Raw genomic sequence first — 25,017 nt, forward strand, 5'->3', positions numbered from 1 at the left:
TGGTATGAGATCAAAACCAATAGCGTTCTTCAGATGTAGCTGTCTGGTTTTCCCATGGACATTGATTGAAGAGGCTTTCTTGTTCCCATTTGGATATTCTCCCCTTCTGTGTCAGAGATGAGTTGACCATGGATGCTGGGGTTTGTTTCTGGACCCTCCACTTTATTCCATCGATCTGGATCTGTGTGTGTTGTTGTATTCCCAATAGCATACTGTCCTGCTGCTGCTGCTGCGGCTAAGTCACTTCAGTCGTGTCTGACTCTGCGTGACCCCATGGCCTGCAGCCTACCAGGCTCCTCCGTCCAGGACGTTTTCCAGGCAAGAGTACTGGAGTGGGTCGCCATTGCCTTCTCCGATGCTCTCCTGAGGATCCTAGTTTGGTCGTCTAATTTCCTTTCACACAACCTTGGATGTCCGTATCGGGGCTTTTTCGTCGGATTTTATTGACAGTTTAGGCTCTTTTCTGTCTCCGTACCCCTTTTGCAATTCTTTGTTCGGTGCGAAAATGCATTGGCATTTTGGGAGGAATAGCATCGAAGCTGTGGATTGCCTTGTGGGGCTGTGACATCATTTTCCCAATAGGAATTCTTTCAAGCCCTGAGCACAGCTTCTCTTTCCAGTGATTGGTGTGGGCTTGATCTTCCTTCTTCCATCTCTCGCCGTTTTGTGAGAACAGGTCCATCCTTCCCTTCTGGGTTAGATGGACTGGTGGGTATCACTTCAGTGAATGGCATTGTCAGTGGGGGTGATAATTCCCTTCTCGTTGGAAGACTTTGCTGTGAGTATTAGAAATGCAAGTGACTTCTCTTCCCCTTCCTCCCTGTCCATCTCTCAGAGCCACCGGGAAACAGAGGCCTCATCCACGGTCACACAGGCCTGAGGGGGTGCAACTAGACTGTTGTTTCTTCAGGCCCTCAGTGCTGGACATCTTCCGGGATCCTCTGTGTGTGTCTTCCTCAGTCTGGTGTCCCTTCAGACCTTTCCCTAGTTTTCACAGGCTTGTTGTGTTGGTGTTCTTTGTCTGTTTGGAGACACATCCTTGATAAGCTTTGTGTTTCCACTCATTCGTCTCGCGATGTATGACCTGTCTTTTGCTTTTGTCGTGAGGTCTTTCCCACAGTAGATATCTTTGATTTTGCAAAGTCCACTGTATTCTCTGGGTTTTTTTTTTTTTTTTGTGGACTGGCTTTTAGTTTTGTGTGTGAAGACTCAAAGCACGTGTCCGGTTTCTGCTCATTGTTCTTCGAGATTTGTGACAAGTTTTCATGGAAAGTTTGTCTAGGGATAACTGGAAGTGAACTCGGTGTAAGGTGTCAAGTCTCCATCTCCATTCCTGTCATCCCCTGCAGTTTCCAATTCCCTGTTCCTGAGTGGTTTTAGAGACCTTGTGGGGAGTTTGGTTGCATTGGAGTTTGCATTTCCACCTTGATTCGATTCACACTGTTCTGCCCTCAGGGACACTGTCAAGGGGGAGTGAGGAGCAGCCTGCACTTCCAGCAGTGACCACACGGTGGGGCGAGTGCTGCTCTCCCCTCAGGGAGCCCCAGGCCACAGGCATCCCAGTGAGGAGCCAGCTCTGTGCTCAGCTGAAAGGAGTTAGTCTCTCAGGAGCCTCTGAGCCCTTGCCTTTGGATCACCCAGGGTGGGCATTTACTGGGACAGAAAAAATTGCCCTGAATTCCATGGACGGAAGAGCCTGGCTGTGTAGAGTTCGTGAGTTGCCGCGAATCAGACACAACTGAGGACACAAAAATTCTATAGATTAAAACACTTTTTGGGTGTGGGGGGGAGTGAAAGGGGGGGATGTGGGTTTTTTTGTCTTATATAATAGCCAAGGGAAATCTAGTTTAAACCTAAATTCACATAGACGGGAAAGGTATAGCTCTCCGTCACCCTATTAAAAAAAAAAAACTACTAAACTTTTCTGAAAGTTTATTTAGTAGCTTCCTTGAGCAGTTCATTGTGAAGCTTTTCTTTTTTTTTTCTGTGACATTGGCCTCATTAAAAAGCACGGTTTGCCTTTACTGGATAATTCTGTTCATTGGTTTCTTAGGGAACCTTGGTAATATTTGAGTTTCCTGGGGAGTATGGTCACATGACCTGGCCCTGGCCAATCGGTGCGTTCCACCTCCCTGGCCACTGTGATTGGCTCCGGGCTGGGGCAGTGCCCAATCGGGGCCCAGGGCCGGGCCTCCCGTTGGAAGCCAGGGGAAGACGAGCTGTCGTCCTGCTGGGGTAGGGGAAGGGGTGGGGCCGGGGGAGGTCAGGCTCCAGCAGTGGGAGGGGCGTGAGGCCCGCCTGCGGCAGTTGGTGACCTTCCTGCTCCCCTCAGGGCAGAGCCGCCGGCCTGAGAATGAGGGCGCTGCTGAGCCCAGGGCCTGGGATGGCCCGTTGCTGCTGTGGTCCCAGAGCTCCACCCGAGACCTGAGGGAAGCCGTCTGCCCGTGAGTCCTCTCCCGCTTGTCTGTCAGCTTGTTTGAACCATGCTGGGTTTTCTGCCCAGCTGGCTAAGGGGAGTCCCTGGAAATGCAAGGGTGTGGGTTTTGGCAGACTTCAGGGAAGACATGCCAGGTGAGCCTGGGAGACTCCAGCTTAATCTGGATTCAGGAGATATCTCTTCGGGCCAGCTAGTAATTGTAGGATAAGCCTAATGAGTCTTCACAGGATGAAGAGAGTAACGTGCCAAGGTAGCAATCAATGTCCTCATTCGAGAGGATGAAGCTGGTGCTCAGAGAAGGGGGGAACTTGGCCACAGCAAGGAGGTGTGCACCCAGACAGAACCCCCAGATCCGGCCATTGGAGCTCAGGGAGGCCACTGGTGTGGCTTGTCCCTGTGGCAGGGGCCGAGGCACGCAGCCCACCCTGATTCCTGCGGGGGCCTGACTTGGGAAGTGCCATCTGGTAGCTTTGAGACTCACCAAACCAAATTGCACTGGAGAGAGGAGGGACACCTTCCTTCATCCACCCCCCACCCCCGCCGGATTCCCACATACCCTGACCCCTTTCTCCCGATTTCGGAGCCATTTCCAGAGTCCCGCTCATATGACCTCATTCGAAGTGCACTGTGGACGAGCTGCCATCTGCAGCTACTACCACAGCGGCCAAGGGCTTTAGCTCCCGACTACCTCCCTTCCTTTGGAACTTGGGGGCCCTCTACTCCCCACTTGCACACCACAGACCTTTGCTGAGGATTGTGGGGACCCTCACTCAGTTTGCAGTACGTTGTAGCCATCCCTGTCCTCTCTATACCTCCCTTGAAACTCAGCTTGTGAGCTCCTTTGGAGCAGCGTGGCCCACCTGGCTGCAACGGAAGAGACACAGCTGACAGTGAAACAACAGCTTAGATCTGAGACCCGGAAAGCTCTGTCAGAAGGGACCTCCCTCTTCACACCGTAGAGGCTGTAGGAGGCGCCAGGCTTTCGAACCAGTGCTGGGGCCAAAATGACTCCACAGCTGTTTTCCTTCCTGGGGAGGGTTCTGGCTCGAGTGGGAATGGCTCAAGTCTCCTAAGGTTCTGCAAGCCCACTGTGTGCAGATTCACGGTACACAGAGAGGAGAAGGTGGAGTCCTGCCCTGTAGGTGGTCACAGCTCACGGATGAGCCAGGCAGGCAGGCAGGCAGGGCATGAGAACACCTGAGCTGCCTTCATGAGTGAATGGTGTGGGGGCAGAGGAAGAGAAGCCGGTCTGCTCCCTCGTGTGGTGCCCCAGGCAGGTTGTCCCCAGAGGAAACCCTTACGACGGTGAGGACTATCACTGCTGTTTCCCAAGGGGTTCCGTCGGTGCGTGTCTTCCCCGGAGCGGTCAGGCCGTCTCTCAAGTACACGGGCCATGGGCATTGCCTCTCCTTGGAACTTCCCATGTGTTTCTCTTTTTTATGGAACAGTGATTTTCTAGAGGGGTTCTGGGCCACAAGGATGTTGGGTCATTTTCTAGCCTTCTGTCATGAAGAACGCTTTCCTGGGTGTTGGGGTGGTTTGTTGTTCCAGCTCCCTTTCTTGGCTTCTTTTGGGAGCTGGTGCAACAAGACGAGCTCAGCCTCTGCCTTCTGGCTGAGATGTCACCCTTGACACAGCAATGCCTGCCTGGAGATAATGATGGCAGTTGCCAAAAGGGCTTCGTTTGGCACATGGTATCTTGAAAGGACGTACACCGTCCTTTCAGATATCAAAGGCTAGTTCAAATGACATACAAATGAGAACTCTCCAATGGAGTCTTACAGTAGTTGGAGAGTCCAAAAAACACTCCTTCAGTCATTTCACTGAGAGTCATTGATTGGGGACACCAAGAATATAGGAAGGAATGCACAAAGAAAGGATGAAATTGTGTTCAGGATCGGGGGAAGGGATGAACAGGGCGTGCTTGCCTTGAATCCAGGCTTTGTTGGGGGGTGGGGCATAAAGATCAAACGGGTCTGAAACTACAAAGTGGTGATGGTAACACAGTATCACCAGAGTTACACAACAGTGTTCCCAAATTGCAACAATGATGAAAAAGTTTACTAATCCCAACTTAACCAACAAAAGTACAGGAAACCATACAAAAAATAAAACATCACCAGAAAGGTGGAAACAAACCAAATGCAAAGCAGTTCAGGGGAAAGGAACTCCATGTCCCCTGGGGGCAGACCGAGTTGCCAGCGTCCACGGTGAGCAGACGGGGATGGAGGCTGCAGAGCCGACCGCTCCCCTGGACGTGGTGTTTCCGGCAAGGGCTCTGGGTGTCTGTCCAGAGCGGGGGCTCGTTCTCCCTGCAGGGGTGGGTGAGTCATCGTGGGCGTCTGGGTGTTGCGCGGGAGCCAGGGCAGGCTCTCCCTGCCGAGGCGGTGACTCCTCCTCTGCCTCGGGTTCTCCTGCCAGAGCCCGAGCAGGTAGAGGTGCACGTGGAGGTGGAGGTTCTGGCTGAGGGGGTGGGACATCAGTGCCTGGGGCTGGGGGTCCTGCAGGCATGGAGATCCGATCTGCCCGGTGTGCTGGCCAGTACCCAGCTGGCCTGGTGTCTCTGCGAGGGCAAGTCTCGGTTCTCCATCTGCCCTCGGTGGATCCCTGGGTCCTGCACCTGGAGCCAGCACCTCTGTAGGGACAGGTCTGGGAAGCGGAGCCTGGTTCCAGTTGGAGGCCAGTGCTAGAGCTGGGGGAGAAGCAAAGTTTGCCCACAGGCCAGCCTTGGCATGTGCGTCTCCCGGGACAGAAAGCTTCCAAGAGATTCCCAAAGAATACCCAGCGTCGGATGTCTTTTGGGACTGAAGTGTGCAAGATGGGGGGCGGGGGGGTGTGAGGCCAGCGCTTGCTGCAGGCCCAGCAGCAGCTTTCGGGGACTCGTCCCTGTGTAGCTCAGCACCCCCTCCCCACACACTCCCGTGCACCAGCCCCAGCGTCCTCACCTCTGTGCTCTGGCGTGCTGGGCTCCAGGTCCTCCTGCTGCCTCAGAGGCCGGGGTTCTCGGGACTCTGGGTCGGAGCCGGGTGTGCTGAGCTCCGTGGCAGCCTCAGACTGGGCCGCCGGGTGTATCCTGGGCGGTGTCTCGGCAGCAGGCCTTCCCCGCCTCCGCTTCTCCCCCGGTGGGGCTGATGCCTCCGTGGGCACGCTCACCTGGAGCCTGCACTGGGCCTCACGGGCGGGGGGGTGGTGCTCCGACCCCTCCCTCCGGGAGGTGGATGGGGTGTCCCCGTCCTCGGCCTCATCACGTGGGAAGCTCTGCAACGACAGTGACCGTCAGCCAGCCATGCTAGGAGTTTTCCGAGCTGGGCCTGGGCAGTGGAGCCGCTGCTTCTGCCTGCTCGAACTTCTCTTCCCAGAAGGGTCAGAGACGTGTGTCTGCTCAGATCCCCACCCGGGAGGAAAGAGACCCACCTGAGGGTGTGAGGTCCGCCTGGGCGGCCGCCGCTGCCCGCACTCTCCCCATCCCGCCCAGCCTGCTCTCCCCTGGGGTGTGGACACAACTTGTCCGCAGGCTTCTGACCCCACATCCGCCTGGGCTTCCTTGAGGGAGACACACCCCAAGAAACCCGCATCCACACACACAGGCAAAGGACCCGGTGTTTCCGGGTGGCATGGGAGAGGCGGCCTGGTCCGTCCTGGGGCTCCCCGTGTTACCTTTCTGTTTCTCCGGGCAAAGGGCCAGAGGCCTCTCGGGGGTGTCCTGAGCCAACGTCGACAGGGTGCCCACGCACACTGCCTGTGAGCACTCCTGAGGCCCCGGCCTCTGGGCAGGGGCAAACAGCAGAACATCCTGGCAGCCAGTGAACTGGCTGGGGGCTCCTCTCCGCTCTGGAGGCCTGGATACCCGGGCTGCGGGTTCTGTTGGGTTCTGTTGCCGGCAGGTGACATCATCTCCTGGGGTTCGTGCTGAGGTCCCTTCCCCAAAACTTCCCAAGGGAATCTCTGGGTTTCTGACTGCTCGACCACCCCCCTTAGGCCATGTGCAGGCACAGTGACACCCACACAGCCCAGCCCACAGCCCTGGGGAGGCCTGGGTTCAGCCAGGGCCTGAGCTCCGAGGACCCCACTGCTCTCAGACCAGGCTCCTTCTTCTCATAAGTGGTGTGGCCCTGGACAAGCATATGCCCCTCAGGGTTGCCCCAGTCTCTCCATCTGCAGAGTGGTGGTCATTCTCCCATCTGCTTCCTAGGTCTGTCGGCCTACGAGCAGCTCCATGCCTTTCCACCTGGGGCCGATATCACGTGGAGCTTGTGCGCTGAGACTTCAGAAAGAAAGATTCCATCCAGGGCTGACACAGCACAGAATGGGGCAGAACGAGGCCTGGATGTGCCGTGGTACCCAGGAAAAGGCACTCCCCCTCCTGACTGTTTTGAGACCCCGCATCCAAGTTGGAGGACCGAAAGGAAGACTCGAAGGTCTCCCTCTCTTATAGAAAAGAGTAGCCAACTTTCTGCTCCTCTGTTTCCATTGAGATTCTGTTCAAGTGTCCCAGCTCGGCTTCTGCGGGTGGCTGAGCTTCTAATGGCTCCCTGCGTTCTTGTCTTTTCCTCTCCAAACCTTCCGTCCTTTTCCCCCTTCTGGGGTGGAAGGGCGCTGTCATTGCTTCTACCTTCGAGGCAGATTGAGGAAAAGTCTGGACCGTCGACTCCTTTCCTCTCTTTGGTTCCGTGTCTCTCTCTGGCTGTGTCCCTCTCTTTTCCTTTCTCAGTTCCGTCTGTGTCTTCCTCTTTCTCTCTCGTGTGTGGATGGATGGATGCTAGGGATGCACATGTATATGATTAGATGAGGGTTATGTTTTAGGGATAGGTTAGAGGGAGAGAAAGGCTTTAGGTCGGAGTTGGTCATGGGGGAAGGGTCAAGGGTGGTGGTGGTGTTGTTTCTTGGAATCTGAGTGCTGTGCATTCTTCGTCTCTTTCCATATGAACCCCTTCTCAGATACACCACTTGCAAGGAGTCTCTCATGTTCTGTTTCCTATCTTTTGCATTTGTGAATGCTTAGCTTCTCTGTTGTGAAGAGGTTCCATTGGATGGAAACCCATGGGTGTACTTCGTGTACCTCTTTGCCTTACTTGAAGAGACCCATTTCGACCTCCGCCCAGCAAATGGCAAGGAGACTCTGATGTTAAGGAGCCTTTGACCTACGCTTCTTTCTAGCTATCTCATGACATCAGTCTTTAGGGTGAGGATTTCCCCCTATATTGAGGTGGTATGAGATCAAAACCAATAGCGTTCTTCAGATGTAGCTGTCTGGTTTTCCCATGGACATTGATTGAAGAGGCTTTCTTGTTCCCATTTGGATATTCTCCCCTTCTGTGTCAGAGATGAGTTGACCATGGATGCTGGGGTTTGTTTCTGGACCCTCCACTTTATTCCATCGATCTGGATCTGTGTGTGTTGTTGTATTCCCAATAGCATACTGTCCTGCTGCTGCTGCTGCGGCTAAGTCACTTCAGTCGTGTCTGACTCTGCGTGACCCCATGGCCTGCAGCCTACCAGGCTCCTCCGTCCAGGACGTTTTCCAGGCAAGAGTACTGGAGTGGGTCACCATTGCCTTCTCCGATACTCTCCTGAGGATCCTAGTTTGGTCGTCTAATTTCCTTTCACACAACCTTGGATGTCCGTATCGGGGCTTTTTCGTCGGATTGTATTGACAGTTTAGGCTCTTTTCTGTCTCCGTACCCCTTTTGCAATTCTTTGTTCGGTGCGAAAATGCATTGGCATTTTGGGAGGAATAGCATCGAAGCTGTGGATTGCCTTGTGGGGCTGTGACATCATTTTCCCAATAGGAATTCTTTCAAGCCCTGAGCACAGCTTCTCTTTCCAGTGATTGGTGTGGGCTTGATCTTCCTTCTTCCATCTCTCGCCGTTTTGTGAGAACAGGTCCATCCTTCCCTTCTGGGTTAGATGGACTGGTGGGTATCACTTCAGTGAATGGCATTGTCAGTGGGGGTGATAATTCCCTTCTCGTTGGAAGACTTTGCTGTGAGTATTAGAAATGCAAGTGACTTCTCTTCCCCTTCCTCCCTGTCCATCTCTCAGAGCCACCGGGAAACAGAGGCCTCATCCACGGTCACACAGGCCTGAGGGGGTGCAACTAGACTGTTGTTTCTTCAGGCCCTCAGTGCTGGACATCATCCGGGATCCTCTGTGTGTGTCTTCCTCAGTCTGGTGTCCCTTCAGACCTTTCCCTAGTTTTCACAGGCTTGTTGTGTTGGTGTTCTTTGTCTGTTTGGAGACACATCCTTGATAAGCTTTGTGTTTCCACTCATTCGTCTCGCGATGTATGACCTGTCTTTTGCTTTTGTCGTGAGGTCTTTCCCACAGTAGATATCTTTGATTTTGCAAAGTCCACTGTATTCTCTGGGTTTTTTTTTTTTTTTTTTGTGGACTGGCTTTTAGTTTTGTGTGTGAAGACTCAAAGCACGTGTCCGGTTTCTGCTCATTGTTCTTCGAGATTTGTGACAAGTTTTCATGGAAAGTTTGTCTAGGGATAACTGGAAGTGAACTCGGTGTAAGGTGTCAAGTCTCCATCTCCATTCCTGTCATCCCCTGCAGTTTCCAATTCCCTGTTCCTGAGTGGTTTTAGAGACCTTGTGGGGAGTTTGGTTGCATTGGAGTTTGCATTTCCACCTTGATTCGATTCACACTGTTCTGCCCTCAGGGACACTGTCAAGGGGGAGTGAGGAGCAGCCTGCACTTCCAGCAGTGACCACACGGTGGGGCGAGTGCTGCTCTCCCCTCAGGGAGCCCCAGGCCACAGGCATCCCAGTGAGGAGCCAGCTCTGTGCTCAGCTGAAAGGAGTTAGTCTCTCAGGAGCCTCTGAGCCCTTGCCTTTGGATCACCCAGGGTGGGCATTTACTGGGACAGAAAAAATTGCCCTGAATTCCATGGACGGAAGAGCCTGGCTGTGTAGAGTTCGTGAGTTGCCGCGAATCAGACACAACTGAGGACACAAAAATTCTATAGATTAAAACACTTTTTGGGGGTGGGGGGGAGTGAAAGGGGAGGATGTGGGTTTTTTTGTCTTATATAATAGCCAAGGGAAATCTAGTTTAAACCTAAATTCACATAGACGGGAAAGGTATAGCTCTCCATCACCCTATTAAAAAAAAAAAAAAAAACTACTAAACTTTTCTGAAAGTTTATTTAGTAGCTTCCTTGAGCAGTTCATTGTGAAGCATTTTTTTTTTTTTTTTCTGTGACATTGGCCTCATTAAAAAGCACGGTTTGCCTTTACTGGATAATTCTGTTCATTGGTTTCTTAGGGAACCTTGGTAATATTTGAGTTTCCTGGGGAGTATGGTCACATGACCTGGCCCTGGCCAATCGGTGCGTTCCACCTCCCTGGCCACTGTGATTGGCTCCGGGCTGGGGCAGTGCCCAATCGGGGCCCAGGGCCGGGCCTCCCGTTGGAAGCCAGGGGAAGACGAGCTGTCGTCCTGCTGGGGTAGGGGAAGGGGTGGGGCCGGGGGAGGTCAGGCTCCAGCAGTGGGAGGGGCGTGAGGCCCGCCTGCGGCAGTTGGTGACCTTCCTGCTCCCCTCAGGGCAGAGCCGCCGGCCTGAGAATGAGGGCGCTGCTGAGCCCAGGGCCTGGGATGGCCCGTTGCTGCTGTGGTCCCAGAGCTCCACCCGAGACCTGAGGGAAGCCGTCTGCCCGTGAGTCCTCTCCCGCTTGTCTGTCAGCTTGTTTGAACCATGCTGGGTTTTCTGCCCAGCTGGCTAAGGGGAGTCCCTGGAAATGCAAGGGTGTGGGTTTTGGCAGACTTCAGGGAAGACATGCCAGATGAGCCTGGGAGACTCCAGCTTAATCTGGATTCAGGAGATATCTCTTCGGGCCAGCTAGTAATTGTAGGATAAGCCTAATGAGTCTTCACAGGATGAAGAGAGTAACGTGCCAAGGTAGCAATCGATGTCCTCATTCGAGAGGATGAAGCTGGTGCTCAGAGAAGGGGGGAACTTGGCCACAGCAAGGAGGTGTGCACCCAGACAGAACCCCCAGATCCGGCCATTGGAGCTCAGGGAGGCCACTGGTGTGGCTTGTCCCTGTGGCAGGGGCCGAGGCACGCAGCCCACCCTGATTCCTGCGGGGGCCTGACTTGGGAAGTGCCATCTGGTAGCTTTGAGACTCACCAAACCAAATTGCACTGGAGAGAGGAGGGACACCTTCCTTCATCCACCCCCCACCCCCGCCGGATTCCCACATACCCTGACCCCTTTCTCCCGATTTCGGAGCCATTTCCAGAGTCCCGCTCATATGACCTCATTCGAAGTGCACTGTGGACGAGCTGCCATCTGCAGCTACTACCACAGCGGCCAAGGGCTTTAGCTCCCGACTACCTCCCTTCCTTTGGAACTTGGGGGCCCTCTACTCCCCACTTGCACACCACAGACCTTTGCTGAGGATTGTGGGGACCCTCACTCAGTTTGCAGTACGTTGTAGCCATCCCTGTCCTCTCTATACCTCCCTTGAAACTCAGCTTGTGAGCTCCTTTGGAGCAGCGTGGCCCACCTGGCTGCAACGGAAGAGACACAGCTGACAGTGAAACAACAGCTTAGATCTGAGACCCGGAAAGCTCTGTCAGAAGGGACCTCCCTCTTCACACCGTAGAGGCTGTAGGAGGCGCCAGGCTTTCGAACCAGTGCTGGGGCCAAAATGACTCCACAGCTGTTTTCCTTCCTGGGGAGGGTTCTGGCTCGAGTGGGAATGGCTCAAGTCTCCTAAGGTTCTGCAAGCCCACTGTGTGCAGATTCACGGTACACAGAGAGGAGAAGGTGGAGTCCTGCCCTGTAGGTGGTCACAGCTCACGGATGAGCCAGGCAGGCAGGCAGGCAGGGCATGAGAACACCTGAGCTGCCTTCATGAGTGAATGGTGTGGGGGCAGAGGAAGAGAAGCCGGTCTGCTCCCTCGTGTGGTGCCCCGGGCAGGTTGTCCCCAGAGGAAACCCTTACGACGGTGAGGACTATCACTGCTGTTTCCCAAGGGGTTCCGTCGGTGCGTGTCTTCCCCGGAGCGGTCAGGCCGTCTCTCAAGTACACGGGCCATGGGCATTGCCTCTCCTTGGAACTTCCCATGTGTTTCTCTTTTTTATGGAACAGTGATTTTCTAGAGGGGTTCTGGGCCACAAGGATGTTGGGTCATTTTCTAGCCTTCTGTCATGAAGAACGCTTTCCTGGGTGTTGGGGTGGTTTGTTGTTCCAGCTCCCTTTCTTGGCTTCTTTTGGGAGCTGGTGCAACAAGACGAGCTCAGCCTCTGCCTTCTGGCTGAGATGTCACCCTTGACACAGCAATGCCTGCCTGGAGATAATGATGGCAGTTGCCAAAAGGGCTTCGTTTGGCACATGGTATCTTGAAAGGACGTACACCGTCCTTTCAGATATCAAAGGCTAGTTCAAATGACATACAAATGAGAACTCTCCAATGGAGTCTTACAGTAGTTGGAGAGTCCAAAAAACACTCCTTCAGTCATTTCACTGAGAGTCATTGATTGGGGACACCAAGAATATAGGAAGGAATGCACAAAGAAAGGATGAAATTGTGTTCAGGATCGGGGGAAGGGATGAACAGGGCGTGCTTGCCTTGAATCCAGGCTTTGTTGGGGGGTGGGGCATAAAGATCAAACGGGTCTGAAACTACAAAGTGGTGATGGTAACACAGTATCACCAGAGTTACACAACAGTGTTCCCAAATTGCAACAATGATGAAAAAGTTTACTTATCCCAACTTAACCAACAAAAGTACAGGAAACCATACAAAAAATAAAACATCACCAGAAAGGTGGAAACAAACCAAATGCAAAGCAGTTCAGGGGAAAGGAACTCCATGTCCCCTGGGGGCAGACCGAGTTGCCAGCGTCCACGGTGAGCAGACGGGGATGGAGGCTGCAGAGCCGACCGCTCCCCTGGACGTGGTGTTTCCGGCAAGGGCTCTGGGTGTCTGTCCAGAGCGGGGGCTCGTTCTCCCTGCAGGGGTGGGTGAGTCATCGTGGGCGTCTGGGTGTTGCGCGGGAGCCAGGGCAGGCTCTCCCTGCCGAGGCGGTGACTCCTCCTCTGCCTCGGGTTCTCCTGCCAGAGCCCGAGCAGGTAGAGGTGCACGTGGAGGTGGAGGTTCTGGCTGAGGGGGTGGGACATCAGTGCCTGGGGCTGGGGGTCCTGCAGGCATGGAGATCCGATCTGCCCGGTGTGCTGGCCAGTACCCAGCTGGCCTGGTGTCTCTGCGAGGGCAAGTCTCGGTTCTCCATCTGCCCTCGGTGGATCCCTGGGTCCTGCACCTGGAGCCAGCACCTCTGTAGGGACAGGTCTGGGAAGCGGAGCCTGGTTCCAGTTGGAGGCCAGTGCTAGAGCTGGGGGAGAAGCAAAGTTTGCCCACAGGCCAGCCTTGGCATGTGCGTCTCCCGGGACAGAAAGCTTCCAAGAGATTCCCAAAGAATACCCAGCGTCGGATGTCTTTTGGGACTGAAGTGTGCAAGATGGGGGGCGGGGGGGTGTGAGGCCAGCGCTTGCTGCAGGCCCAGCAGCAGCTTTCGGGGACTCGTCCCTGTGTAGCTCAGCACCCCCTCCCCACACACTCCCGTGCACCAGCCCCAGCGTCCTCACCTCTGTGCTCTGGCGTGCTGGGCTCCAGGTCCTCCTGCTGCCTCAGAGGCCGGTGTTCTCGGGACTCTGGGTCGGAGCCGGGTGTGCTGAGCTCCGTGGCAGCCTCAGACTGGGCCGCCGGGTGTATCCTGGGCGGTGTCTCGGCAGCAGGCCTTCCCCGCCTCCGCTTCTCCCCCGGTGGGGCTGATGCCTCCGTGGGCACGCTCACCTGGAGCCTGCACTGGGCCTCACGGGCGGGGGGGTGGTGCTCCGACCCCTCCCTCCGGGAGGTGGATGGGGTGTCCCCGTCCTCGGCCTCATCACGTGGGAAGCTCTGCAACGACAGTGACCGTCAGCCAGCCATGCTAGGAGTTTTCCGAGCTGGGCCTGGGCAGTGGAGCCGCTGCTTCTGCCTGCTCGAACTTCTCTTCCCAGAAGGGTCAGAGACGTGTGTCTGCTCAGATCCCCACCCGGGAGGAAAGAGACCCACCTGAGGGTGTGAGGTCCGCCTGGGCGGCCGCCGCTGCCCACACTCTCCCCATCCCGCCCAGCCTGCTCTCCCCTGGGGTGTGGACACAACTTGTCCGCAGGCTTCTGACCCCACATCCGCCTGGGCTTCCTTGAGGGAGACACACCCCAAGAAACCCGCATCCACACACACAGGCAAAGGACCCGGTGTTTCCGGGTGGCATGGGAGAGGCGGCCTGGTCCGTCCTGGGGCTCCCCGTGTTACCTTTCTGTTTCTCCGGGCAAAGGGCCAGAGGCCTCTCGGGGGTGTCCTGAGCCAACGTTGACAGGGTGCCCGCGCACACTGCCTGTGAGCACTCCTGAGGCCCCGGCCTCTGGGCAGGGGCAAACAGCAGAACATCCTGGCAGCCAGTGAACTGGCTGGGGGCTCCTCTCCGCTCTGGAGGCCTGGATACCCGGGCTGCGGGTTCTGTTGGGTTCTGTTGCCGGCAGGTGACATCATCTCCTGGGGTTCGTGCTGAGGTCCCTTCCCCAAAACTTCCCAAGGGAATCTCTGGGTTTCTGACTGCTCGACCACCCCCCTTAGGCCATGTGCAGGCACAGTGACACCCACACAGCCCAGCCCACAGCCCTGGGGAGGCCTGGGTTCAGCCAGGGCCTGAGCTCCGAGGACCCCACTGCTCTCAGACCAGGCTCCTTCTTCTCATAAGTGGTGTGGCCCTGGACAAGCATATGCCCCTCAGGGTTGCCCCAGTCTCTCCATCTGCAGAGTGGTGGTCATTCTCCCATCTGCTTCCTAGGTCTGTCGGCCTACGAGCAGCTCCATGCCTTTCCACCTGGGGCCGATATCACGTGGAGCTTGTGCGCTGAGACTTCAGAAAGAAAGATTCCATCCAGGGCTGACACAGCACAGAATGGGGCAGAACGAGGCCTGGATGTGCCGTGGTACCCAGGAAAAGGCACTCCCCCTCCTGACTGTTTTGAGACCCCGCATCCAAGTTGGAGGACCGAAAGGAAGACTCGAAGGTCTCCCTCTCTTATAGAAAAGAGTAGCCAACTTTCTGCTCCTCTGTTTCCATTGAGATTCTGTTCAAGTGTCCCAGCTCGGCTTCTGCGGGTGGCTGAGCTTCTAATGGCTCCCTGCGTTCTTGTCTTTTCCTCTCCAAACCTTCCGTCCTTTTCCCCCTTCTGGGGTGGAAGGGCGCTGTCATTGCTTCTACCTTCGAGGCAGATTGAGGAAAAGTCTGGACCGTCGACTCCTTTCCTCTCTTTGGTTCCGTGTCTCTCTCTGGCTGTGTCCCTCTCTTTTCCTTTCTCAGTTCCGTCTGTGTCTTCCTCTTTCTCTCTCGTGTGTGGATGGATGGATGCTAGGGATGCACATGTATATGATTAGATGAGGGTTATGTTTTAGGGATAGGTTAGAGGGAGAGAAAGGCTTTAGGTCGGAGTTGGTCATGGGGGAAGGGTCAAGGGTGGTGGTGGTGTTGTTTCTTGGAATCTGAGTGCTGTGCATTCTTCGTCTCTTTCCATATGAACCCCTTCTCAGATACACCACTTGCAAGGAGTCTCTCATGTTCTGTTTCCTATCTTTTGCATTTGTGAATGCTTAGCTTCTCTGTTGTGAAGAGGTTCCATTGGATGGAAACCCATGGGTGTACTCCGTGTACCTCTTTGCCTTACTTGAAGAGACCCATTTCGACCTCCGCCCAGCAAATGGCAAGGAGACTCTGATGTTAAGGAGCCTTTGACCTACGCTTCTTTCTAGCTATCTCATGACATCAGTCTTTAGGGTGAGGTTTTCCCCCTATATTGAGGTGGTATGAGATCAAAACCAATAGCGTTCTTCAGATGTAGCTGTCTGGTTTTCCCATGGACATTGATTGAAGAGGCTTTCTTGTTCCCATTTGGATATTCTCCCCTTCTGTGTCAGAGATGAGTTGACCATGGATGCTGGGGTTTGTTTCTGGACCCTCCACTTTATTCCATCGATCTGGATCTGTGTGTGTTGTTGTATTCCCAATAGCATACTGTCCTGCTGCTGCTGCTGCGGCTAAGTCACTTCAGTCGTGTCTGACTCTGCGTGACCCCATGGCCTGCAGCCTACCAGGCTCCTCCGTCCAGGACGTTTTCCAGGCAAGAGTACTGGAGTGGGTCGCCATTGCCTTCTCCGATACTCTCCTGAGGATCCTAGTTTGGTCGTCTAATTTCCTTTCACACAACCTTGGATGTCCGTATCGGGGCTTTTTCGTCGGATTGTATTGACAGTTTAGGCTCTTTTCTGTCTCCGTACCCCTTTTGCAATTCTTTGTTCGGTGCGAAAATGCATTGGCATTTTGGGAGGAATAGCATCGAAGCTGTGGATTGCCTTGTGGGGCTGTGACATCATTTTCCCAATAGGAATTCTTTCAAGCCCTGAGCACAGCTTCTCTTTCCAGTGATTGGTGTGGGCTTGATCTTCCTTCTTCCATCTCTCGCCGTTTTGTGAGAACAGGTCCATCCTTCCCTTCTGGGTTAGATGGACTGGTGGGTATCACTTCAGTGAATGGCATTGTCAGTGGGGGTGATAATTCCCTTCTCGTTGGAAGACTTTGCTGTGAGTATTAGAAATGCAAGTGACTTCTCTTCCCCTTCCTCCCTGTCCATCTCTCAGAGCCACCGGGAAACAGAGGCCTCATCCACGGTCACACAGGCCTGAGGGGGTGCAACTAGACTGTTGTTTCTTCAGGCCCTCAGTGCTGGACATCATCCGGGATCCTCTGTGTGTGTCTTCCTCAGTCTGGTGTCCCTTCAGACCTTTCCCTAGTTTTCACAGGCTTGTTGTGTTGGTGTTCTTTGTCTGTTTGGAGACACATCCTTGATAAGCTTTGTGTTTCCACTCATTCGTCTCGCGATGTATGACCTGTCTTTTGCTTTTGTCATGAGGTCTTTCCCACAGTAGATATCTTTGATTTTGCAAAGTCCACTGTATTCTCTGGGTTTTTTTTTTTTTTTTTTTGTGGACTGGCTTTTAGTTTTGTGTGTGAAGACTCAAAGCACGTGTCCGGTTTCTGCTCATTGTTCTTCGAGATTTGTGACAAGTTTTCATGGAAAGTTTGTCTAGGGATAACTGGAAGTGAACTCGGTGTAAGGTGTCAAGTCTCCATCTCCATTCCTGTCATCCCCTGCAGTTTCCAATTCCCTGTTCCTGAGTGGTTTTAGAGACCTTGTGGGGAGTTTGGTTGCATTGGAGTTTGCATTTCCACCTTGATTCGATTCACACTGTTCTGCCCTCAGGGACACTGTCAAGGGGGAGTGAGGAGCAGCCTGCACTTCCAGCAGTGACCACACGGTGGGGCGAGTGCTGCTCTCCCCTCAGGGAGCCCCAGGCCACAGGCATCCCAGTGAGGAGCCAGCTCTGTGCTCAGCTGAAAGGAGTTAGTCTCCAGGAGCTTCTGAGCCCTTGCCTTTGGATCACCCAGGGTGGGCATTTACTGGGACAGAAAAAATTGCCCTGAATTCCATGGACGGAAGAGCCTGGCTGTGTAGAGTTCGTGAGTTGCCGCGAATCAGACACAACTGAGGACACAAAAACTCTATAGATTAAAACACTTTTTGGGGGTGGGGGGGAGTGAAAGGGGGGGATGTGGGTTTTTTTGTCTTATATAATAGCCAAGGGAAATCTAGTTTAAACCTAAATTCACATAGACGGGAAAGGTATAGCTCTCCGTCACCCTATTAAAAAAAAAAAAAAACTACTAAACTTTTCTGAAAGTTTATTTAGTAGCTTCCTTGAGCAGTTCATTGTGAAGCATTTTTTTTTTTTTTCTGTGACATTGGCCTCATTAAAAAGCACGGTTTGCCTTTACTGGATAATTCTGTTCATTGGTTTCTTAGGGAACCTTGGTAATATTTGAGTTTCCTGGGGAGTATGGTCACATGACCTGGCCCTGGCCAATCGGTGCGTTCCACCTCCCTGGCCACTGTGATTGGCTCCGGGCTGGGGCAGTGCCCAATCGGGGCCCAGGGCCGGGCCTCCCGTTGGAAGCCAGGGGAAGACGAGCTGTCGTCCTGCTGGGGTAGGGGAAGGGGTGGGGCCGGGGGAGGTCAGGCTCCAGCAGTGGGAGGGGCGTGAGGCCCGCCTGCGGCAGTTGGTGACCTTCCTGCTCCCCTCAGGGCAGAGCCGCCGGCCTGAGAATGAGGGCGCTGCTGAGCCCAGGGCCTGGGATGGCCCGTTGCTGCTGTGGTCCCAGAGCTCCACCCGAGACCTGAGGGAAGCCGTCTGCCCGTGAGTCCTCTCCCGCTTGTCTGTCAGCTTGTTTGAACCATGCTGGGTTTTCTGCCCAGCTGGCTAAGGGGAGTCCCTGGAAATGCAAGGGTGTGGGTTTTGGCAGACTTCAGGGAAGACATGCCAGATGAGCCTGGGAGACTCCAGCTTAATCTGGATTCAGGAGATATCTCTTCGGGCCAGCTAGTAATTGTAGGATAAGCCTAATGAGTCTTCACAGGATGAAGAGAGTAACGTGCCAAGGTAGCAATCGATGTCCTCATTCGAGAGGATGAAGCTGGTGCTCAGAGAAGGGGGGAACTTGGCCACAGCAAGGAGGTGTGCACCCAGACAGAACCCCCAGATCCGGCCATTGGAGCTCAGGGAGGCCACTGGTGTGGCTTGTCCCTGTGGCAGGGGCCGAGGCACGCAGCCCACCCTGATTCCTGCGGGGGCCTGACTTGGGAAGTGCCATCTGGTAGCTTTGAGACTCACCAAACCAAATTGCACTGGAGAGAGGAGGGACACCTTCCTTCATCCACCCCCCACCCCCGCCGGATTCCCACATACCCTGACCCCTTTCTCCCGATTTCGGAGCCATTTCCAGAGTCCCGCTCATATGACCTCATTCGAAGTGCACTGTGGACGAGCTGCCATCTGCAGCTACTACCACAGCGGCCAAGGGCTTTAGCTCCCGACTACCTCCCTTCCTTTGGAACTTGGGGGCCCTCTACTCCCCACTTGCACACCACAGACCTTTGCTGAGGATTGTGGGGACCCTCACTCAGTTTGCAGTACGTTGTAGCCATCCCTGTCCTCTCTATACCTCCCTTGAAACTCAGCTTGTGAGCTCCTTTGGAGCAGCGTGGCCCACCTGGCTGCAACGGAAGAGACACAGCTGACAGTGAAACAACAGCTTAGATCTGAGACCCGGAAAGCTCTGTCAGAAGGGACCTCCCTCTTCACACCGTAGAGGCTGTAGGAGGCGCCAGGCTTTCGAACCAGTGCTGGGGCCAAAACGACTCCACAGCTGTTTTCCTTCCTGGGGAGGGTTCTGGCTCGAGTGGGAATGGCTCAAGTCTCCTAAGGTTCTGCAAGCCCACTGTGTGCAGATTCACGGTACACAGAGAGGAGAAGGTGGAGTCCTGCCCTGTAGGTGGTCACAGCTCACGGATGAGCCAGGCAGGCAGGCAGGCAGGGCATGAGAACACCTGAGCTGCCTTCATGAGTGAATGGTGTGGGGGCAGAGGAAGAGAAGCCGGTCTGCTCCCTCGTGTGGTGCCCCGGGCAGGTTGTCCCCAGAGGAAACCCTTACGACGGTGAGGACTATCACTGCTGTTTCCCAAGGGGTTCCGTCGGTGCGTGTCTTCCCCGGAGCGGTCAGGCCGTCTCTCAAGTACACGGGCCATGGGCATTGCCTCTCCTTGGAACTTCCCATGTGTTTCTCTTTTTTATGGAACAGTGATTTTCTAGAGGGGTTCTGGGCCACAAGGATGTTGGGTCATTTTCTAGCCTTCTGTCATGAAGAACGCTTTCCTGGGTGTTGGGGTGGTTTGTTGTTCCAGCTCCCTTTCTTGGCTTCTTTTGGGAGCTGGTGCAACAAGACGAGCTCAGCCTCTGCCTTCTGGCTGAGATGTCACCCTTGACACAGCAATGCCTGCCTGGAGATAATGATGGCAGTTGCCAAAAGGGCTTCGTTTGGCACATGGTATCTTGAAAGGACGTACACCGTCCTTTCAGATATCAAAGGCTAGTTCAAATGACATACAAATGAGAACTCTCCAATGGAGTCTTACAGTAGTTGGAGAGTCCAAAAAACACTCCTTCAGTCATTTCACTGAGAGTCATTGATTGGGGACACCAAGAATATAGGAAGGAATGCACAAAGAAAGGATGAAATTGTGTTCAGGATCGGGGGAAGGGATGAACAGGGCGTGCTTGCCTTGAATCCAGGCTTTGTTGGGGGGTGGGGCATAAAGATCAAACGGGTCTGAAACTACAAAGTGGTGATGGTAACACAGTATCACCAGAGTTACACAACAGTGTTCCCAAATTGCAACAATGATGAAAAAGTTTACTAATCCCAACTTAACCAACAAAAGTACAGGAAACCATACAAAAAATAAAACATCACCAGAAAGGTGGAAACAAAGCAAATGCAAAGCAGTTCAGGGGAAAGGAACTCCATGTCCCCTGGGGGCAGACCGAGTTGCCAGCGTCCACGGTGAGCAGACGGGGATGGAGGCTGCAGAGCCGACCGCTCCCCTGGACGTGGTGTTTCCGGCAAGGGCTCTGGGTGTCTGTCCAGAGCGGGGGCTCGTTCTCCCTGCAGGGGTGGGTGAGTCATCGTGGGCGTCTGGGTGTTGCGCGGGAGCCAGGGCAGGCTCTCCCTGCCGAGGCGGTGACTCCTCCTCTGCCTCGGGTTCTCCTGCCAGAGCCCGAGCAGGTAGAGGTGCACGTGGAGGTGGAGGTTCTGGCTGAGGGGGTGGGACATCAGTGCCTGGGGCTGGGGGTCCTGCAGGCATGGAGATCCGATCTGCCCGGTGTGCTGGCCAGTACCCAGCTGGCCTGGTGTCTCTGCGAGGGCAAGTCTCGGTTCTCCATCTGCCCTCGGTGGATCCCTGGGTCCTGCACCTGGAGCCAGCACCTCTGTAGGGACAGGTCTGGGAAGCGGAGCCTGGTTCCAGTTGGAGGCCAGTGCTAGAGCTGGGGGAGAAGCAAAGTTTGCCCACAGGCCAGCCTTGGCATGTGCGTCTCCCGGGACAGAAAGCTTCCAAGAGATTCCCAAAGAATACCCAGCGTCGGATGTCTTTTGGGACTGAAGTGTGCAAGATGGGGGGCGGGGGGGTGTGAGGCCAGCGCTTGCTGCAGGCCCAGCAGCAGCTTTCGGGGACTCGTCCCTGTGTAGCTCAGCACCCCCTCCCCACACACTCCCGTGCACCAGCCCCAGCGTCCTCACCTCTGTGCTCTGGCGTGCTGGGCTCCAGGTCCTCCTGCTGCCTCAGAGGCCGGTGTTCTCGGGACTCTGGGTCGGAGCCGGGTGTGCTGAGCTCCGTGGCAGCCTCAGACTGGGCCGCCGGGTGTATCCTGGGCGGTGTCTCGGCAGCAGGCCTTCCCCGCCTCCGCTTCTCCCCCGGTGGGGCTGATGCCTCCGTGGGCACGCTCACCTGGAGCCTGCACTGGGCCTCACGGGCGGGGGGGTGGTGCTCCGACCCCTCCCTCCGGGAGGTGGATGGGGTGTCCCCGTCCTCGGCCTCATCACGTGGGAAGCTCTGCAACGACAGTGACCGTCAGCCAGCCATGCTAGGAGTTTTCCGAGCTGGGCCTGGGCAGTGGAGCCGCTGCTTCTGCCTGCTCGAACTTCTCTTCCCAGAAGGGTCAGAGACGTGTGTCTGCTCAGATCCCCACCCGGGAGGAAAGAGACCCACCTGAGGGTGTGAGGTCCGCCTGGGCGGCCGCCGCTGCCCGCACTCTCCCCATCCCGCCCAGCCTGCTCTCCCCTGGGGTGTGGACACAACTTGTCCGCAGGCTTCTGACCCCACATCCGCCTGGGCTTCCTTGAGGGAGACACACCCCAAGAAACCCGCATCCACACACACAGGCAAAGGACCCGGTGTTTCCGGGTGGCATGGGAGAGGCGGCCTGGTCCGTCCTGGGGCTCCCCGTGTTACCTTTCTGTTTCTCCGGGCAAAGGGCCAGAGGCCTCTCGGGGGTGTCCTGAGCCAACGTCGACAGGGTGCCCGCGCACACTGCCTGTGAGCACTCCTGAGGCCCCGGCCTCTGGGCAGGGGCAAACAGCAGAACATCCTGGCAGCCAGTGAACTGGCTGGGGGCTCCTCTCCGCTCTGGAGGCCTGGATACCCGGGCTGCGGGTTCTGTTGGGTTCTGTTGCCGGCAGGTGACATCATCTCCTGGGGTTCGTGCTGAGGTCCCTTCCCCAAAACTTCCCAAGGGAATCTCTGGGTTTCTGACTGCTCGACCACCCCCCTTAGGCCATGTGCAGGCACAGTGACACCCACACAGCCCAGCCCACAGCCCTGGGGAGGCCTGGGTTCAGCCAGGGCCTGAGCTCCGAGGACCCCACTGCTCTCAGACCAGGCTCCTTCTTCTCATAAGTGGTGTGGCCCTGGACAAGCATATGCCCCTCAGGGTTGCCCCAGTCTCTCCATCTGCAGAGTGGTGGTCATTCTCCCATCTGCTTCCTAGGTCTGTCGGCCTACGAGCAGCTCCATGCCTTTCCACCTGGGGCCGATATCACGTGGAGCTTGTGCGCTGAGACTTCAGAAAGAAAGATTCCATCCAGGGCTGACACAGCACAGAATGGGGCAGAACGAGGCCTGGATGTGCCGTGGTACCCAGGAAAAGGCACTCCCCCTCCTGACTGTTTTGAGACCCCGCATCCAAGTTGGAGGACCGAAAGGAAGACTCGAAGGTCTCCCTCTCTTATAGAAAAGAGTAGCCAACTTTCTGCTCCTCTGTTTCCATTGAGATTCTGTTCAAGTGTCCCAGCTCGGCTTCTGCGGGTGGCTGAGCTTCTAATGGCTCCCTGCGTTCTTGTCTTTTCCTCTCCAAACCTTCCGTCCTTTTCCCCCTTCTGGGGTGGAAGGGCGCTGTCATTGCTTCTACCTTCGAGGCAGATTGAGGAAAAGTCTGGACCGTCGACTCCTTTCCTCTCTTTGGTTCCGTGTCTCTCTCTGGCTGTGTCCCTCTCTTTTCCTTTCTCAGTTCCGTCTGTGTCTTCCTCTTTCTCTCTCGTGTGTGGATGGATGGATGCTAGGGATGCACATGTATATGATTAGATGAGGGTTATGTTTTAGGGATAGGTTAGAGGGAGAGAAAGGCTTTAGGTCGGAGTTGGTCATGGGGGAAGGGTCAAGGGTGGTGGTGGTGTTGTTTCTTGGAATCTGAGTGCTGTGCATTCTTCGTCTCTTTCCATATGAACCCCTTCTCAGATACACCACTTGCAAGGAGTCTCTCATGTTCTGTTTCCTATCTTTTGCATTTGTGAATGCTTAGCTTCTCTGTTGTGAAGAGGTTCCATTGGATGGAAACCCATGGGTGTACTCCGTGTACCTCTTTGCCTTACTTGAAGAGACCCATTTCGACCTCCGCCCAGCAAATGGCAAGGAGACTCTGATGTTAAGGAGCCTTTGACCTACGCTTCTTTCTAGCTATCTCATGACATCAGTCTTTAGGGTGAGGTTTTCCCCCTATATTGAGGTGGTATGAGATCAAAACCAATAGCGTTCTTCAGATGTAGCTGTCTGGTTTTCCCATGGACATTGATTGAAGAGGCTTTCTTGTTCCCATTTGGATATTCTCCCCTTCTGTGTCAGAGATGAGTTGACCATGGATGCTGGGGTTTGTTTCTGGACCCTCCACTTTATTCCATCGATCTGGATCTGTGTGTGTTGTTGTATTCCCAATAGCATACTGTCCTGCTGCTGCTGCTGCGGCTAAGTCACTTCAGTCGTGTCTGACTCTGCATGACCCCATGGCCTGCAGCCTACCAGGCTCCTCCGTCCAGGACGTTTTCCAGGCAAGAGTACTGGAGTGGGTCGCCATTGCCTTCTCCGATACTCTCCTGAGGATCCTAGTTTGGTCGTCTAATTTCCTTTCACACAACCTTGGATGTCCGTATCGGGGCTTTTTCGTCGGATTGTATTGACAGTTTAGGCTCTTTTCTGTCTCCGTACCCCTTTTGCAATTCTTTGTTCGGTGCGAAAATGCATTGGCATTTTGGGAGGAATAGCATCGAAGCTGTGGATTGCCTTGTGGGGCTGTGACATCATTTTCCCAATAGGAATTCTTTCAAGCCCTGAGCACAGCTTCTCTTTCCAGTGATTGGTGTGGGCTTGATCTTCCTTCTTCCATCTCTCGCCGTTTTGTGAGAACAGGTCCATCCTTCCCTTCTGGGTTAGATGGACTGGTGGGTATCACTTCAGTGAATGGCATTGTCAGTGGGGGTGATAATTCCCTTCTCGTTGGAAGACTTTGCTGTGAGTATTAGAAATGCAAGTGACTTCTCTTCCCCTTCCTCCCTGTCCATCTCTCAGAGCCACCGGGAAACAGAGGCCTCATCCACGGTCACACAGGCCTGAGGGGGTGCAACTAGACTGTTGTTTCTTCAGGCCCTCAGTGCTGGACATCATCCGGGATCCTCTGTGTGTGTCTTCCTCAGTCTGGTGTCCCTTCAGACCTTTCCCTAGTTTTCACAGGCTTGTTGTGTTGGTGTTCTTTGTCTGTTTGGAGACACATCCTTGATAAGCTTTGTGTTTCCACTCATTCGTCTCGCGATGTATGACCTGTCTTTTGCTTTTGTCATGAGGTCTTTCCCACAGTAGATATCTTTGATTTTGCAAAGTCCACTGTATTCTCTGGGTTTTTTTTTTTTTTTTTTGTGGACTGGCTTTTAGTTTTGTGTGTGAAGACTCAAAGCACGTGTCCGGTTTCTGCTCATTGTTCTTCGAGATTTGTGACAAGTTTTCATGGAAAGTTTGTCTAGGGATAACTGGAAGTGAACTCGGTGTAAGGTGTCAAGTCTCCATCTCCATTCCTGTCATCCCCTGCAGTTTCCAATTCCCTGTTCCTGAGTGGTTTTAGAGACCTTGTGGGGAGTTTGGTTGCATTGGAGTTTGCATTTCCACCTTGATTCGATTCACACTGTTCTGCCCTCAGGGACACTGTCAAGGGGGAGTGAGGAGCAGCCTGCACTTCCAGCAGTGACCACACGGTGGGGCGAGTGCTGCTCTCCCCTCAGGGAGCCCCAGGCCACAGGCATCCCAGTGAGGAGCCAGCTCTGTGCTCAGCTGAAAGGAGTTAGTCTCCAGGAGCCTCTGAGCCCTTGCCTTTGGATCACCCAGGGTGGGCATTTACTGGGACAGAAAAAATTGCCCTGAATTCCATGGACGGAAGAGCCTGGCTGTGTAGAGTTCGTGAGTTGCCGCGAATCAGACACAACTGAGGACACAAAAATTCTATAGATTAAAACACTTTTTGGGGGTGGGGGGGAGTGAAAGGGGGGGATGTGGGTTTTTTTGTCTTATATAATAGCCAAGGGAAATCTAGTTTAAACCTAAATTCACATAGACGGGAAAGGTATAGCTCTCCGTCACCCTATTAAAAAAAAAAAAAAACTACTAAACTTTTCTGAAAGTTTATTTAGTAGCTTCCTTGAGCAGTTCATTGTGAAGCTTTTTTTTTTTTTTTCTGTGACATTGGCCTCATTAAAAAGCACGGTTTGCCTTTACTGGATAATTCTGTTCATTGGTTTCTTAGGGAACCTTGGTAAT

General features: G+C 54.4%; 3 protein-coding genes and 1 long non-coding RNA gene across 4 annotated transcripts in view; 1 reads left to right on the plus strand and 3 right to left on the minus strand.

Annotated features, from left to right (window-relative positions):
* The window catches only part of LOC145534148 (uncharacterized), a 770,273-nt gene that overhangs the window by 479,109 nt on the left and 266,147 nt on the right, over window positions 1-25,017 (plus strand). The window contains exons 62-64 of the long non-coding RNA XR_014074274.1: window positions 2,333-2,444; window positions 9,986-10,097; window positions 17,635-17,746. This is a non-coding gene — a long non-coding RNA (uncharacterized LOC145534148). The remainder of the gene's footprint in view (window positions 1-2,332; window positions 2,445-9,985; window positions 10,098-17,634; window positions 17,747-25,017) is intronic.
* LOC145534022 (uncharacterized) lies at window positions 4,480-9,556 on the minus strand. The gene is made up of 3 exons (XM_081561388.1): window positions 6,095-9,556; window positions 5,383-5,695; window positions 4,480-5,129 (listed from the first exon to the last, which is right to left on the minus strand). Exons 1-3 carry the CDS (start codon window positions 6,329-6,331, stop codon window positions 4,501-4,503), a joined length of 1,179 nt encoding a protein of 392 aa, XP_081417514.1. The 5' UTR covers window positions 6,332-9,556; the 3' UTR covers window positions 4,480-4,500.
* Window positions 9,984-13,917, minus strand: LOC145534049 (uncharacterized). Its single transcript, XM_081561417.1, has 3 exons — window positions 13,748-13,917; window positions 13,036-13,348; window positions 9,984-12,782 (listed from the first exon to the last, which is right to left on the minus strand). Exons 1-3 carry the CDS (start codon window positions 13,880-13,882, stop codon window positions 12,151-12,153), a joined length of 1,080 nt encoding a protein of 359 aa, XP_081417543.1. The 5' UTR covers window positions 13,883-13,917; the 3' UTR covers window positions 9,984-12,150.
* On the minus strand, window positions 19,779-24,855 carry LOC145533985 (uncharacterized). The gene is made up of 3 exons (XM_081561345.1): window positions 21,397-24,855; window positions 20,685-20,997; window positions 19,779-20,431 (listed from the first exon to the last, which is right to left on the minus strand). The coding sequence occupies exons 1-3, from the start codon at window positions 21,631-21,633 to the stop codon at window positions 19,803-19,805; spliced, it is 1,179 nt and encodes a 392-aa protein (XP_081417471.1). The 5' UTR covers window positions 21,634-24,855; the 3' UTR covers window positions 19,779-19,802.

The sequence above is a fragment of the Giraffa tippelskirchi genome, chromosome 14 (assembly GCF_054371585.1).
Source record: "Giraffa tippelskirchi isolate mGirTip1 chromosome 14, T2T-mGirTip1v1.2.pri, whole genome shotgun sequence".
In the NCBI taxonomy this organism is placed as follows: Eukaryota; Metazoa; Chordata; class Mammalia; order Artiodactyla; family Giraffidae; genus Giraffa; species Giraffa tippelskirchi.

Bases quoted from the DNA above. Each gene is read 5' to 3' on its own strand.
- LOC145534049 (XM_081561417.1), bottom strand. From the start codon at position 13,882: ATGTTCTGCTGTTTGCCCCTGCCCAGAGGCCGGGGCCTCAGGAGTGCT. The intron at 13,349-13,747 runs GTAACACGGGGA...CTGTCGTTGCAG, and splicing joins TTGCCCGGAGAAACAGAAAG to AGCTTCCCACGTGATGAGGC. The intron at 12,783-13,035 runs GTGAGGACGCTG...CTTCTCCCCCAG, and splicing joins CAGCACGCCAGAGCACAGAG to CTCTAGCACTGGCCTCCAAC.
- LOC145534022 (XM_081561388.1), bottom strand. From the start codon at position 6,331: ATGATGTCACCTGCCGGCAACAGAACCCAACAGAACCCGCAGCCCGGG. The intron at 5,696-6,094 runs GTAACACGGGGA...CTGTCGTTGCAG, and splicing joins TTGCCCGGAGAAACAGAAAG to AGCTTCCCACGTGATGAGGC. The intron at 5,130-5,382 runs GTGAGGACGCTG...CTTCTCCCCCAG, and splicing joins CAGCACGCCAGAGCACAGAG to CTCTAGCACTGGCCTCCAAC.
- LOC145533985 (XM_081561345.1), bottom strand. From the start codon at position 21,633: ATGATGTCACCTGCCGGCAACAGAACCCAACAGAACCCGCAGCCCGGG. The intron at 20,998-21,396 runs GTAACACGGGGA...CTGTCGTTGCAG, and splicing joins TTGCCCGGAGAAACAGAAAG to AGCTTCCCACGTGATGAGGC. The intron at 20,432-20,684 runs GTGAGGACGCTG...CTTCTCCCCCAG, and splicing joins CAGCACGCCAGAGCACAGAG to CTCTAGCACTGGCCTCCAAC.